The sequence below is a fragment of the Macadamia integrifolia genome, chromosome 2 (genome assembly GCF_013358625.1).
Source record: "Macadamia integrifolia cultivar HAES 741 chromosome 2, SCU_Mint_v3, whole genome shotgun sequence".
Taxonomy (NCBI): domain Eukaryota; kingdom Viridiplantae; phylum Streptophyta; class Magnoliopsida; order Proteales; family Proteaceae; genus Macadamia; species Macadamia integrifolia.
Window position 1 is genome coordinate 43,438,712 of NC_056558.1, and position 15,140 is coordinate 43,453,851.

General features: G+C 38.1%; 2 protein-coding genes across 3 annotated transcripts in view; one reads left to right on the plus strand and one right to left on the minus strand.

Annotated features, from left to right (window-relative positions):
* LOC122066653 (phosphoinositide phosphatase SAC2-like) overlaps positions 1 to 6,767 on the plus strand; it is a 37,487-nt gene extending 30,720 nt beyond the window's left edge. For both annotated transcript variants that reach the window (XM_042630502.1, XM_042630492.1), the window contains exons 16-17: positions 5,208 to 5,316; positions 6,269 to 6,767. In XM_042630502.1, coding sequence (XP_042486436.1) covers positions 5,208 to 5,316; positions 6,269 to 6,364 — 205 coding nt within the window. In that variant the 3' untranslated portion in view covers positions 6,365 to 6,767. The remainder of the gene's footprint in view (positions 1 to 5,207; positions 5,317 to 6,268) is intronic.
* A 1,303-nt stretch (positions 6,768 to 8,070) lies between these two features.
* On the minus strand, positions 8,071 to 12,055 carry LOC122071839 (40S ribosomal protein Sa-2-like). The gene is made up of 5 exons (XM_042636271.1): positions 11,745 to 12,055; positions 10,305 to 10,567; positions 9,987 to 10,184; positions 9,303 to 9,528; positions 8,071 to 8,474 (listed from the first exon to the last, which is right to left on the minus strand). Exons 1-5 carry the CDS (start codon positions 11,878 to 11,880, stop codon positions 8,350 to 8,352), a joined length of 948 nt encoding a protein of 315 aa, XP_042492205.1. The 5' UTR covers positions 11,881 to 12,055; the 3' UTR covers positions 8,071 to 8,349.
* Positions 12,056 to 15,140: the final 3,085 nt, after the last annotated feature.

A 15,140-nucleotide genomic window follows, 5' to 3' on the forward strand; every position in this document is an offset into this window, starting at 1 on the left:
AAAAAAAAAAAAAAAAAAAAAAACAAAATAACCACTTTATAGGCCAAGTCAAGGCAAAAAGCACCCAGAGTCGGTCTACATTGACCACGGGGCGAACTTTATTCAAGTAGAACCTTAGTTTCTAGAAGGTCGGATGTCGCATGATTTTTCAGATTAAGCAATTTAGCTATCCGATCGAACTCAAATTTTGACTAGGCATTCAAGAACCCAAATTTGGTGATCGATTCAAATTTGTGCCTTTTTTGATGGCTTGATCTTGAGATATTTGCAAAATACCCATTCTGCCCTTCCCTTCTGAAGATCTGGAAAAAGTTACTATTTTGTGTTCAGATAGTTATTGTTTTGCTTCGTTTGATGATTCGAGTTAACTTTTGAAATCAGAGATTGTTTGCTCTTTATTACCCTAAATTTATATGTGGCTGATCCAGATTGTTGGAATCATGAGGGGGCCTTGTGAATTAATCTCATCTATAGCTGACTTGTCAAGGTTAGCCCTTTGGCCAACCTTGCATTATACATTTGTTTCTGCTACTTTGAGCTATTGGATTTTTTAAATAAACAAGACATGGAAAAGTCTCTCTTTAATACACATGGTAGGCTGAAAGTGTTAGGCATTAAATTAAAGCCCTATAATCTATCCTGTAGTGTGCTGGCGCAATCTATTTCCCATAGCCAAGTTTGGTGATGCAAATCCGGATTCCAAACTGGAATTGGATTGCTTATGGGCCCACTCGGCTATCAGATGGTTCAATTGTAAAGAATAATGGCATATCTGTAAATATATTGAAGTTTACCAAGTGAAATGTCAATCTGGTAAATAGATGATAGTTTGAATATAAGTGGAATTCTCAAAGGGAAAGGCAACATACAAGATGGGGAGGTGTAGATTTGGAACTAAGAAACAAATGGGACAAATAGAAATTAGGGTAAATCTGGCAAAACAACTAACAGGGGACCTAACATAAGAACGGTGAGGTTCTTTTCATCGTATCCTCAAACGAAAGTGCAGGGAACACGTTGGGGTTCAAGTATGATTGTTTCCTCATCATTAATCTGTTTCTCATGAAGTTCCAGGAGATGGAAGGTGCTCCAAATCCCTACCGTATGCATGATCTATTGGGTCCATTGTTCAGCAACAAAGGGAGATTGAATCCTCTGGAACCAGAACTGGGCGGTACCTTTAGTTAGCCAGTTAGCCTGAGTTGCGGGTTTATTTCTCACAGCAAGTATCTTCTTTGGAGCTGAAATATTGGGACTTCAATCGCCCAAGAAGGGCCTCCTTCGATGTGAATTTAGGCTGGAAAAAAAAGTAGGGTAGGGAGAGAGATCGATGGGCTGCTACAGTCAACTTACAGGAATATCGAGAAGAAAACCAGAAAAGAAGAAGAAGAAAAGAGAGAGAAAGAGAAGTTCAGGGAAGGAGGAGGAGAAAAGCTTTCACGGCAGCCATGTTTCTCCTGAAATACTCTTTCCATTTCAATCAATTCAAGTCTCTTTGTTGGGTACAGTAACTCTATTTAAAGATAGAGAGAGAACCTACTTTCCTATTCCCAAACTGAAACAAGTATGGAATCTGACTCTAAATAAGAATCTAGCTTTAACAATGGAAATAAAACCTAAACTGAATCTGCCTACGAACTTGCCAGACATCCTACGCTGAAAACAAAGAAAATAAATAACCAAATTACAAAAATTAGTCCCAAGTAATCCCACGCCCAACTGCATGTCACACTAGGCATGTAACATACCAACACAGTTTTGCAGTCGTCGTCCTTATAGGCTCTTACTCTAGGAAGCTTTCGCTTTGGCAGAAGTTAGCCCCTTGCAGGTGGCTCCACACCGCTCAAGATCCTTAGCCTGGCTGCAGTAGCCTTTTTCCTGGCGGCTTGCTCTATTCTAGGTGGCTCTCTCCTAGGCAGCCTTTTTGGACTTGAAACCAAAACATGGTAGGCTCTAATATCGAGTGTTACGTACCTGAACCTGATTTTAACCATCCCATGCCATGCTAGGCTGACCAAGTCTTGTGCCCATACTCTACAAGATTGGGCCCCACCAGGCATATAACAGAAATTTTTTATATAGAATGGGGAACATGTGGACATTTTTGGGATGCCAGCTCAGCTGTCACTTCTCAGAATCAATTTGAAGCATCAACTCTTTGCTGCTCCGTAAGGACAGTAAAACTTGGAGACTTCCCCCTTCTTTTTTGTTTCTCGAGTAGTACTTTTATCTACTTATAAATGTGGGTTTTATTCTAGGCAGAGTTGGAGAACTCTTTAAAAGTTCACTAGTTCCCATGTGGTGTGAGAAATGCTGGTCATAGGTGAGTCCATGTTATAGAGGATCTACCACCCATCTCATTGGTCAAGTTTCGGCCTATACAAGAATGTTCTTAAGGTTGAAACATGGTTCAAGGTTATGCAAAAATTACTAGAATGCCACAGACCGTTACATAATACTAATCGTTCATTTTGTAATACAAGCATGTTGTTGGTTGGAACATTGCTCAAAGTTATGAAAATAGCAAGAATTCCACCGACTGTTACGGAATACTAGTAATGCCACAGATATTTACATAATGCTAATGGTTGATAGCATTTGTAATTCTTTTACAACTTTGTATACACTATGACATGTTCATTTGGGTTGAAATTTGACCAGTTAGATTGGTTAGGGTCCTTGTGACATGGATCCCGCAAAGATATACTACTTGCATGTTGGGTTGCTACCCATGGACTTATAGAACTTTTAAAGATGAGGGCTTATTGTAATGGGAGTAAGCTTTGGATTGGGTTATGTATATGTTGGGTCTTTGATCCAATATGGTTTCATTGTAATGGGCCACTTTAATGGGTCTGTAATATGGGGTGGGGGCTAGGCATATGAGATAAGTTGAGTGTGTGTCATTATTTCTTTGTTTTGATTGTCATTAAGTGTTTTGGTTATGCTGTTTCTTTTGCATAGTCCGGGGGCCAGCCGCAGCAGAGCAGCGGGGCATAGCGGCGCCCTTGCCTGGCGCCATTCCTGGACCTAGCAGCAGACGGCGGGCCGGGCCTGAATTCAGACTGGACCAGACTCTTCTTTGTTTGAGCTGCTCCCACACATGCAGACCGGAAGATCTCAGTTGTCCTGGACTGGAAAAGTATGTAGATATCTTCGTGGGACCGGGGAGGGAGTCTCAATCTATCTTTTCTAGGATTCCTTATGATTCTATTAGTCCAGTCCTGTTTTGATTGGTTTGCTTTATTCTTTTAGTTCCTAAGTAATTTAGGTTACCTTATTAGGTAAGGATTGGGTTAGGCATTTCCTTTTTAGTGTGTGAAGCTTTTTTTCTTTTTGTCTTCTATGTAAGTTTGTAAGGAGGAGCAGCATTATACATGAATTTGATGAATAAAGTTTGGCTTTTGCTTTTGGTTCTGTGGTGATTCAGAATGCTCCCTGTTGTGGTGATTCAACAGGTGGGTTGGTGGTGAATCCAATCAATACCTTGTGGTGAGAAGCCCAAGTACTGTTCCTTTATTCTTTGATCTTTGTTGGGAAGTTATTGATTCAGTAATTTGTCCTTAACCTGCTATCGGGTTTCAATTCTGGTTCCTGCGATATAACTGTCCTACTCTCAATAGGACTTCTGGAATCAAGGTGATCTACAGTGATGATTCAAGTTCTTATTTCAAGTATCTTATATGGTCAGTATTCTACACACTAATCTGTAGTCAATTTATGAATCTGCTGTGGATACTGCACTCCTACTCCAAGTGGGATTTGGTTCTTCTTACTTCAAGGGCTATATAATCTCCGATGTTTAATGATCTTTTTCATCCAAAATTGTTATCGTAGATCAAGTTTCTATTGAGTTTCATAAATCTGTGATCTGACCATTTATCGGATTCCTAGTTTGACTGAATTTGACATATCCTAATGCATACCCTTTGAGATGTCCTACTTCCAAACTACTCTTAATCAAATTCTTGGAGAGTTGAGGCAAAAAAAAAAAAAAAAAAAAAGAAGAAAAAATTTGCTTGCTGGAAAATTTTCTGTTCTGCCCCTTGCGTGGAGAGTTCTTCCCTTGTGATGAATCAAGGTGTGATTGGTGGTGAAACCCAATCAATACCTTGCAGTGGAAAGCCCTGGTACTGCTGTTCTTTATTTTTTTTTCATTAAGGTATCATTCTGCTCTTATATTCCATGCATTCTGTTCTGTTTTGGTTCCTGCGATACATCAGTCCGACCCTTACTAGGACTGTTAAAATTGAAGGTGTTCTACTGTGCTGATTTAGGTTATCGATAGAACTCTCTTCATATTCTGTTTTCAAATCTTGGTTCTGTCGGGTTATTTGATACTGTCTTACTTTGAGTAGGATGGAGTTTTGATTACCTGAAAGCTGAAATCGATATTTTTACTTTACTGTTCTGTTTAGTCTGAAACTGATGACCTATCCTAGTTTCACTAGGAGTTGTCCACATCAGCAGATCTGTTCATCGATCTGAATGGGATTTTCAGCATAGTTTCTACCCTCTCTAAAAGCGACACTGGACAAGACTATAAGTCTGATCTGTTTTGTTGATTTGACTTTATGCAAGTTCTCTCAATTCTGGAAAATTTGCACTCTGCATCGATCCTGTTTTAGTACTGGTTTTAACTTATAAATTAGAATAACATTAGTTAGCAAGCCAGGTCAGTTTTTATTTCACAGTTCTTTCATGTGGTGTGTGAATCAGGCTATCTAAAAAATTGCTTCCAACCAATCCTCTGGATTTTCTGTGCTCTATCCTACCCGTCAACCCAGAGTACTGTTTTAACTGGTAAAAAGGCAGGCAATGACTACATTCCAATTGGAGGATGCTTACTTTGAGGTTGTCCTAGCTGGGAAATTTCAGTGTTTCTTAGACCATGAAATTTTTGATAGTCTGATGTCTATTAATCTGATAGGATGATGTTTTGTCCTTTTTCCTGGATATCAGCATGGCAGAATGCATTGCTGGTTGTTTCCTTAAATCAGTGTCTGGAATTATTGTGACTCCAAATTTAGGGAGGTCTGAAGTTTATTTTTGGCTGGCAACACATTTTCCTGTAGGAATTTAAGAATTCTCTTCTCTTTTCTTTTCTTCTTCTTCTTCTTCTTTTTTAATAATAATAATAATAATAATTATTATTATTTTTATTTTTTAAATGTGAGTTTGATTGAGTAATTTTCAAATCACTGCAGGTCTAGCCTCATCAGCTCTCCAGTTACAGGCTTGTCCTCGGTAAATGTTGCGAATGGAATAACAATTGAAACGACACCACCTCAAACAGAATATGGATCCAGCATGAAGGTTTGTATTCTTATATGGAAAATTCTAATACAATGCTTATCACAACTTACAACAGCTTTGATCCCTGTCATGCACTGGGAGCCACCCATATATTGCCATGGATTCCACTGCATGTCTGGGATCAGTCTTTATAATGCTACTTGCACTCTGAAGTAGCATACCAACCCCCTCTTTGGTTTTATATTAGTTTTCATATTTTGTATAAAAAGCACTTGCTGAGGATATTGTCAAAACCCTCACATTCCTTTGATAGTCAAGGGGCCATGACAACATTCAAGTAGATAATCAGTGAAGGATTAAGTTTGAAAATCTGTATACTTCTGGTGTGCGCACTGCAGAATTGTTCGAGTCCTTCCCACCTTCCCCAGCACAAAACCTATATATATATATATATATATTGGTGGGGGTGTATCTTACAAATTAACTCAGGACTTGTCACAACTAATATTTTAAGGAGGTATCCTAGTGCTCAAAGGTGAACCTGGGGTGGGGGTTGTGAGTTGGGCAGGACAACTTTCTAATATCTGGCTGGTACTTGAGCCAACATGTGACTGAAGGTACTTGAATGTTAGCAAGTCGTAAATGTTCCATGTTCAGACAATGTATTTAACAATTATCAACTGCTCGCAGTAGAAGACTGCGTATAAGTGAGATAATTCATTGTTCTATTGGATTAATATGTTACAGCATCTACTTAGTAGGAACTGGAGGTGTAGTGAAAATATAGAAGGGCAATCTGAAGGAAATGAAATAGAATGAAAACTAAAACTAATAGTTTGTAAATTTTCATAATTTGTAACTTATATTAATAATATAACTCTGGTGTAGAAAAAACGGATTTCTTTGTTGATCTTTATTTTCTAATTCCTTTCTCATGGCATATATTTAAGGGTAAAAACATTGCTCGTCCTCTAAAATTTCCCACCTCGTCGTTCCCCTTTTACTTTTGCAGGTAAAGGTGCAGACGGAAGCAGATTTAGACACACTTGATGAATTTTCTGACAGCTTTGTTCGTTGGGTAACTTATGGAGAGACACTGTGCCATTGACGCCCACCAAAATTTTCATTTTATCAGTATTTATTCCCCTGCTTTACCTAACATAACCTTTTTCAAGGATGCCAGTCCCTAAGTAGAAACTATGGAGGGAATGGAAAAGCAAATTGGGAAGCAACTAATGTGGTGGTACCATTACCGGCATTCTTTTGTAAGATAAATCTTCCTCTAAGAGAGGCCTGATTGGCTTTCTTGTATGATTTGCAGCATTTATTCGATCCTGAAAACCTTGGTCGGAGTCTGATAAAAAGAAGTATTAACTTAAATAGGCACAGTTATTCTTTTTGGAGCTCTTTGTTCCTTTCTCTTTCCCAATTTCATGGTTTCCAGTGTTAACAATCTTGTAAATATTTATAAATATATTCTGCTCATTCGAGCTCCAGCTTGCTTTCGGTCATTTTTGGTTTTTTTCACTCTCAGTCTTAAGATGGACTGAAAATTCATCCTGCAAAATTACATTGTTCGGAGATCCACTATGACCATTGTTCACTTGGGATTTTGGCAGCAAAAAATCTTTAGTTTGATTGTTATAATCAGGACAACGGAAGTTGAGTTCAATTCACAGGTCGTTTTGTTGTAATTAAGCCTCTCCAGAGGATTCCGTCACAGAAAAAAAAGAGGGGGCAGTTGGGAGTGTATCTATACATATGGCTCGTATTTTGAATGGTAATGTAATTTTATGTGATTACTTTTTTGAATTAGACCTGGCTTTCACTGTAGTCGAATTCTAAAACTGGATTGGAATTTCATTGAAGTTGAATTCCAGAACAGGATGGTAGTCAACCCCAACTAGTAAAGGTTATTTTGAGTTTTATCCGTCTCTCCCCCTTTCCTCAAGTGTTTTTTAGCTATCTGGAATACGAGACAGCATCATCGTTTAGACTTCCCTAGCACAAAGTTAGCTACACATGTGCCTCAATGATACGGAGTTCATTTCAGTGGCGAAGCAGAAATAGATAACGAAGAGGAGATATTGATACTATATGGAGGACAAGCTCCCTCCATAGAACTCCACGTAAGTTCTAATTGGCAACATATAGCCTGTCCATTATTTTTTTACTCTAAACTACAGATATTGAGAAAGGAAAAGAATTTCTTGTGGGTACAGAAGCATCAGGCAGGTATCATTGCCCCATTTTCATCAAGCTGTGGCAGTCATTTTGCCCCCATTCTGCTTGTTAGGTGCAACCCTTGCACTCTACCACATAAACTATTTCCCAAATATAATTTAAAAATGTGATTTATTATCAAATGTCACGGTTAAGGTTTCCATTGGTAACGATCTTATTTCTGCAAGATCGATCTTAAGGTGAAGGTGAATTCTGTAACAGGGAAGAGAGAAAAAATCAAATTTCAACATTTAAAAACAATTTACAAAATCAATTGTCTCTACACTATATATATATATTTTTTTTCTTTTATCTCTTGCACCTAGTTCAGAAACAGGACCAATTTACCAAACACAATTCAACTGGAAAATGGAAAAGATTTTTTCCACTGTATATTTTTTATATCTAATAATCGAATTCCTACAATGGAAAAACTGAAATCAGGGAGTAAATCGTTCCTAAAATATACAACAAATTTTGGAAAATTTACAAATTACCATGTGATGTGATAGGAGAGATGGAAATGGGTTCAGTTATGTCATCAAGGATCTCACACCTTCCTCGACCTTTCATGAGGAGTCCAATACCAGATTGCGAAGGGAATCGATGTCCCCATCAACCAACAGAATCCTCCTTTCCGCAAACAATCAAAATCGTCTTTGGGTACAACAATAACAGAAAAGCAAATATAGCTAAGCTAAGAACCGTTAAAATAAGATGAGCTCCAAAATCTTCATTCCGGGTAAAAATTAAAGACAAAAACAAAAAGAACCAATCTCAAATGATCCAACCCCTCCTTACCCAAAGAAAAACGAAAGAACATCAAAAATAAAAAAAGAGGTTTTCAGATCCGCAAAATTGTAAGCTCTTCTAAGCATCCCAGCCACCGGCAGAAACATTATCAACTCCAGTCACTCCAGTCACTCCAGTCACTCCAGTCACTGCTGCCATGGGAGGTGGTGCGGCTGCAACATCCCATCCGTCCCCTGACAAAACTATAGATCACAAGGAAAAAAACGAAGATACATTGTGAAAATCATTATTGTAGTAGGGTTTTCAGAAGTAGCAAGGCAGAAAAACAATTGGTGCGCATAAGGGCTATTTCCTAGAATGATTTTTTTATTATCTTAACTGATAGAATTAGATTCATGACCACCATTCCCATTTCCTTCCCGCATTTCTCTCTTTGTTATTACCACCAATTTAAGAGAACTTAGACCACGATGTCTAACACTCTATTAAGTATTACCCTTTCAAGCTTTGAACACAAAGCCCAATGGTAATTACACATCGCAACCCATACCAGCATTCTAATTTCAACTTCCTGTCAGTTGTATCTTAATAACCCAAAAATATGCACAAACTGGACGAATAGATTCAAACCCCTCAAACCTAGACCAAACGACTCAACTAAGCCTTATCCCAATTAAATGGGTTCGGCTAAAACCTATATTCAACCTGGTTTTCAATTGGGATGAGAAATTGTCCCAAGCCACAATTGGACATAGTATTCCTCTCCAGTCCTGCTTAAAACTGTGCCTAAGGAGCCGGTAAAAATTTTCCATTTCTACGGTGCAATTTAGCTAAATGTACTACAAAAATCTGTACCAAGCATTTTTTGGATACACTACCTGTCCAGCACATCTCCAAAGTACCATAGAATGTACTACAAGTAGACTGCCTATGGATCATTATTTAGGTGATGTGACTATTTTATTGCTTCCTTTTGCATGTAGGTTCATCGGTTATAGATTCAGTTTTGAGCTTCAACTTCTGTACAGCTACATGAATTTAAACAATAAAAAAAAGGTGATATATCTTACCTGGAGTTTGAGTCAAGTCAACATTTGCACCTGCAGGAATGGCACCACCAGCAGCTGCCAATTCAGGGGTCCACTGGGCATCTGCCATTTGGGCAGGCCATTGGTCGCCCTGAAGACCAAGGGTACCAACCGTGTAATCTGAAACTCCATAATCGGGAGCTGCAACAACCTCATCCTCTTCTTGTTCCTTGGCCTCCTCAGGATCCCTATAGAAAAATAGATCCACCTGGAAAGGATGGAATACACTGACCATAAATACAACTGAAAGCTTTTGATACTTCCACTCATAGGACAAAGCAACAATGGGTTTGCCACAGCTTTCTGTCGAGCAATAGATCATAAATAAATGTAAATAAAATATCCACAAGGAGCACACCATGGGAACATGATTTAAAAATACAGATGTCAACAGTTCAGTCAGAAACAACATTTGTGCTAGGAGATTCCCTCACATCAACATTTTTGTAAGCTCCAAGGGCTAAGTGAAAAAGTTTCATATCTATTTCATTGAAGGAGAATAAAATCCTTATTTTTCTAATAATTATTATTGGGCTTAGAAGTGCTGGGGAGAGAAGATGCAGAAATAATTCATAAAATGTTCTTTAACACTTGAATAAGCAACATGTATTGAAAAGGTCTTATCTGGATTTAAAAAAAATAATAATAACGGAGAAACAGGTTTACCATCACATCCCATTTCTGCCCAGGAAGAATGGTGCCCCGCATCTGCAGAACCATCCGTGCTAACAACCAGAATAGGCATCCAATACTGTGCTTCCCCTTGTTATTGGCAGGGATCCCAATGTCAACATAGCCCATGGGAGAGTCAGTATCACAGAAAGCAATGGTTGGAATGTTACCAAGAGCAGCTTCCTTAATTGGCTGCAGAGAGTTCAAGAACAAAACCTTATAAGTAAGCACTTGTATCGCACATGAGATCAAAATACAGCCAATTAGATGATGACTGACAGTTTTATCCTACTCATTCTTAAGGGGATTTACCTGGTGATCTGTTCTGGGATCAGTAAGGATCAGTAGCCGAGGCTCACTAAAGGACGTTTGGAGCTGGTTAGTGAACGTCCCAGGAGTATGTCTACCAGCAATTGGATGAGCACCTATGTACTGTGCAAACTTCAAAACAGCCCTCTGGCCATAGGGCCTTGCAGATTGGACAATGATGTCCTGAGGGTTCTCTATGGCTGTAATTACCCTAGCAGCCAATTGCAGCTTCTCCCAAGTTTTTCCCAGATTAATAATAAAGATACCTGAACATTAACAAGTTAGGAAAGCCGGAAAATATACACCAGATAATGCAGCAAATTCTTATTGTTCATTAAAAAATACATATCATATATCTGTCTGAAAAGACATTTAAAAAAAATTGGGGGTGGGGGGTCAAATAATTTCCTCCTGCATTACAAAACTCAAATTTCAAACCTTAATCCATAACTTGCCAGCCAAAAACAACACATCTAAACATGAGTCGTATAATAAACAAAGATTTAGTCTCAATTCAAAACTCCAATAGCAAGTGTACTCATATAACTAGCAGGTGGAGCAAATAGAGTCATATAATAAACAAAGATTCAGTCTCAATTGAAAACTCCAATAGCAAGTGTACTCATATAATTAGCTGGTGGAGCAAATATACTATTTCAAACTAAGCTCTGTAAAATGCAAGATAATCCTAATTCATTGGGCCTTTCAATACAATCAAATAGATTGCCACAAGGATGACATATTCTAGGAGCCCAAACTATGCGAATGATTAATAAATACACCTAGATAAATGCACAAGGTAGAATATTGGGCTCATGGAGAGAACATTGGAAGATTTGATTAACCATTGAAGACGGGGCGCACTGACTGCATTCTGCATAAACTAATATCTGATATTGTACCACAATATCACAACATTGGTAACTTTCAGAAAAGCTGTGAGAAACCACCACACCAATTCTCTTAGGATATCTGATATGCAGAATGTCACAATTCAGAATAATCTAAAGCCATAAGAAATGCTGTGATCTAATCCTGAATCATATCGCCGCTCCTGGTAACTTCACTAAGAATAAAACTAAAACATCAAAGCTACTTAAAAATAAATGGCCGCCTACTGCGTTTTGCATATCTAAATCATATAAGACCAAAAATATAAAAATTTCACAATTAGATAATAAACAGGTCACAGAAATTAGAATGCCTTGAACATATAAAACTTAAAATGTAGTAAGTAAATTTTTACTAAAATTCCTCCCCCAAAAAATAAGATTCTTAAATTTCTTATTACGTGATCTGGAAATAAAAATGCAAACTTTTAATGAAGGTCGAGAAGACGGATAGTTTTTGTAGCCATTAACCCTTGTAAAATAGTAAGATCGTATTCAATAAACACAAACTCCAGGTTCCAAAGATACTAAAACTCTACAGTGGACATCTCACCATCAGTTCTTCTCTTGAAGACATAACGTTCCATCTGAAAATCGCAATTCTTGGTTCCTAGGTGGACGTCGGCAGCCAACATCATTTGAACGTCGGCTTCTTTCTGCGATAAGACCCTTGTCGTAGGAGTAGCCATGGCTAAGATTGCAGAGATCTCACAGAAAACTCGGGCTCCGTCTACCTTAAGGGTTCCGACTTTGGAAGTTAGAAGGGTAAAGTCTTAGCTTCTGTGCCCACTGCCTACGAGAAAAGAGAAGCGAAAACTGCAGAGCCGAGGAGAGAAGACTAATGCGTCTCTTGCCCTCTCTTAAAATACAAAACCCTAGTAGGGAGTGCAGTGCAACGGTGCGGGTTTTTCCAATCTCAAATATTCCAATCCGACTCTTCCGTCTCAATCAACCATTAGGTTAAGTTTTTAAGGTCGTGTTTGGTACGTATTTTTCAGAAATAAATTTTGAATAAAGAACACATTCTGAAATTTTGGTTTTTCTCTAATTTTTTGTTGGCAAGAGATTTTCGTTTCGAGCTTAGTCACATGGCTATGCACATAGTTAGCAAATTCGGATTCGGGAATTATTCGGGTGGAGAATTATTCGAAATAATTCGATTGGTTAATTTAAGGATTTGGTCAAAAAAGTGGTAAAAAAAGCGAACAAAATAAAAATCGAAGTTGGATTCAGATTCGAGAATTATTCGATTAAAAAAATAAAAGTCGGGCAAAAAATTCGGATATTATTTTTATAGTTTATTGTATATTTTTTATTTATCAAGTTATTAACTTGATTTGTATACTTAGAAAGAACAAATTACTTTATACAATAAAGTAAAAAACTATGAAAAAATTGTCATTAAGCGATGGAAGCAATGGTTATTGTAATCCAATTTCTACTCATGAAATATATTAGGCCCTAAAACAGTGAAAGCAAGATTACAACTACAATAAAAAAAAAAATTGGCCACAAAAAATTTTCACTATTCTTTTGCTTGGGTTCACAAGATCCATATTGCATTAAGACGCACTAATTTTTCAAAAATTAAAGCAACAATATAAAAGAAGATTGATCGAATCTGTCCTGGTCCCCCGGAACCTCAAATTATCCATCAAGGCTTGATATCTCCCCTATCTTAGGATGAACTGATGAAGTTATGGGAAAGAAATGAAACAAAGAGTAGATTCGCACGATTGTTATGAAAGAATTTGGTGGAGAAAAAAGATAGGAAGAAGGAGGCGAAAATTTGGGGGAGAAGAAGGTAAAAAAAAAAAAAAAAAAAAAACTATTTCGGTGGTGGGTACCGTGGGTTTCATATATGATTTTTTTTTTTTAATATTGTTTAAGTAGACAGAATAATTTGGTTTAATTCGATTCGGCCCGAATTATTCGCGTTTTAAAATCAAATTAGTAAAAAGAGTGTTTTTTACCGAATTTTATTTTTAATTCGGATTCGATTAGAAATTTTGATTTAATTCTAAAAAATTCTGTTCGGTGGAATAATTCATGAATTATTCGGCTGAATTGTTAACTAGGCTCCTGCATCAGTGTGGGGTTAATGGGAGTGCATGCAAAGGCATCACTGTGAATTGTATTTTTTATTTCATAAGGGTGAGGTAGTAATTTTACGTACCCCTGTGTCTTGGTGCAGGAGCCACGTAACCAGCCAACTTACTTTTTTCCCTTTTTTACTTTAAATACATTTTGAACCCGGAATACATTCCAACAACGCATTCCAAACACAACCTCAGTTTCAAGGATAAGTGACATGGAAAATTTGCTTTTGTAAAATGACTAAAAGAGTGTTTTTCATGTGGTATTAAACAATTTGTAATCTTAATTTTTTTCTTACCCTCTTAATGTAACACGCTGCTTTTTAAGAAGGGTAAAAGAAGGCTAAACTTTTGTCCCTCATATGTGATAATGACAACTCGTAAGTAATTTTCAAATCATTTTGAAAATTTGATTTGAAAATCTTTTTTACCCTTGACTTCAAAGAATCTCTGGAACTTTTGCCACTAAGACAATGGACAATAAAAAAAAAAATGTATTTTCTAAATACACCAATAGGGAACTCATTCAAATAATCCCACCACATGATTTCCCTTGAGGAAGAGCCCTCTGTTTGAGGGTGTGGTCCCTACACCAGTGCATGTGCTAATGAGAGCATATGTGGAAGCATTAACAAGATAGGGTTTATTACATTTCGAAGGGCTAGCGCCCATGTGTGGCCCAAAATCATTAAAAAAAAATTATATTACAAGTAGGGAAAGTTGGAAGACAAATGCTACTTAACTAATCCTCAAGGAGGCAACCCACGGATGGGTACAGAATAAATAAGAAAACACACATACACACTCACACAATGGGTACGACAGGGTTCGATCCCATGACCTCCTTCCCTAGGTGTCTGCTCCACAAGCCGAAACTACCACCACTAGGCTATTAATCTGCATGGTAACAAGGTTTCAAGATGTAAAAAAGGATCACTCTCCAATCTTTTTTTTTTTTGGGTAAAATTGGGAATCATCATCAGGAATCACCATGGGCTGCCAAGCATGGCAAAATCAGTCACAGCGCACTTCTCCTCTATCTTAGTTGGGGAGGCGCTCGCACCATGAACAGGCATCTTGGATGGCCTTGCAGATGGGATAGGCAACATCATTGTTGAATCGGACTGTCAGGAGCTCATCCGCTAGCTAACATCCCCATCATGCCACCCTCCTACAGAGGCAGCCCCACTAGTTGCAGATATCAAGCATATACTCCTTCGCCATTTTTCAGGGAAGCATCACTATTCAACTTGCTAGCCGTGGGTGGGGGAGGCTGCCAAATCAAAGGGCTAGACCTAGGATGAGAGGGGCGAGGTAATTGGAGGCCCTACACACTGATGAGTTCCTTGTGGGCTTTTGATGCTAAAAGGATCACTTTCTCTGGCGTCCAGATGTCTCTGTTGAAAAGAAGGTCATTGCGAACTATCCATAAGTACCACGCTAAGAAACAACAGAGAGTAATTGCATTGCACCCGTCTTTCTTTCCCAATTTGAGCGAGTGTTTCCAGCTGAGGATCCAATGCTGCAGATCGCAGGATTCCAAGTTTGATGAACTGAAAGTAAGTGGAAAACCCAACCATACTACTCTCATGAAGGGGCAAGTAAGAATAATAATATGGGTTGTAGTTTTAGGACCCATTCCACAGCGTTGGCAGAGCCTGGAAATTGGAACTTGACGAGAGACAAGGTTAGAAGCAGTTGCAAGACCTTCAGCCAAGGCACTCCAGAGAAAGAGTTTTATTTGTGGTAGGGCTTTTGAATGCCAGAAAGATCTCCAGATCTCTTTGGGGTGTCTACTAACTGCAAGATGAGTAGAGGAGCTTGGCATTGAAAGTTGGACAGATCTTTGCTTG

Bases quoted from the DNA above. Each gene is read 5' to 3' on its own strand.
- LOC122071839 (XM_042636271.1), bottom strand. From the start codon at position 11,880: ATGGCTACTCCTACGACAAGGGTCTTATCGCAGAAAGAAGCCGACGTT. The intron at 9,529-9,986 runs GTAAACCTGTTT...CATCCTTTCCAG, and splicing joins GGCAGAAATGGGATGTGATG to GTGGATCTATTTTTCTATAG. The intron at 8,475-9,302 runs GTAAGATATATC...TGTGATCTATAG, and splicing joins TGACTTGACTCAAACTCCAG to TTTTGTCAGGGGACGGATGG.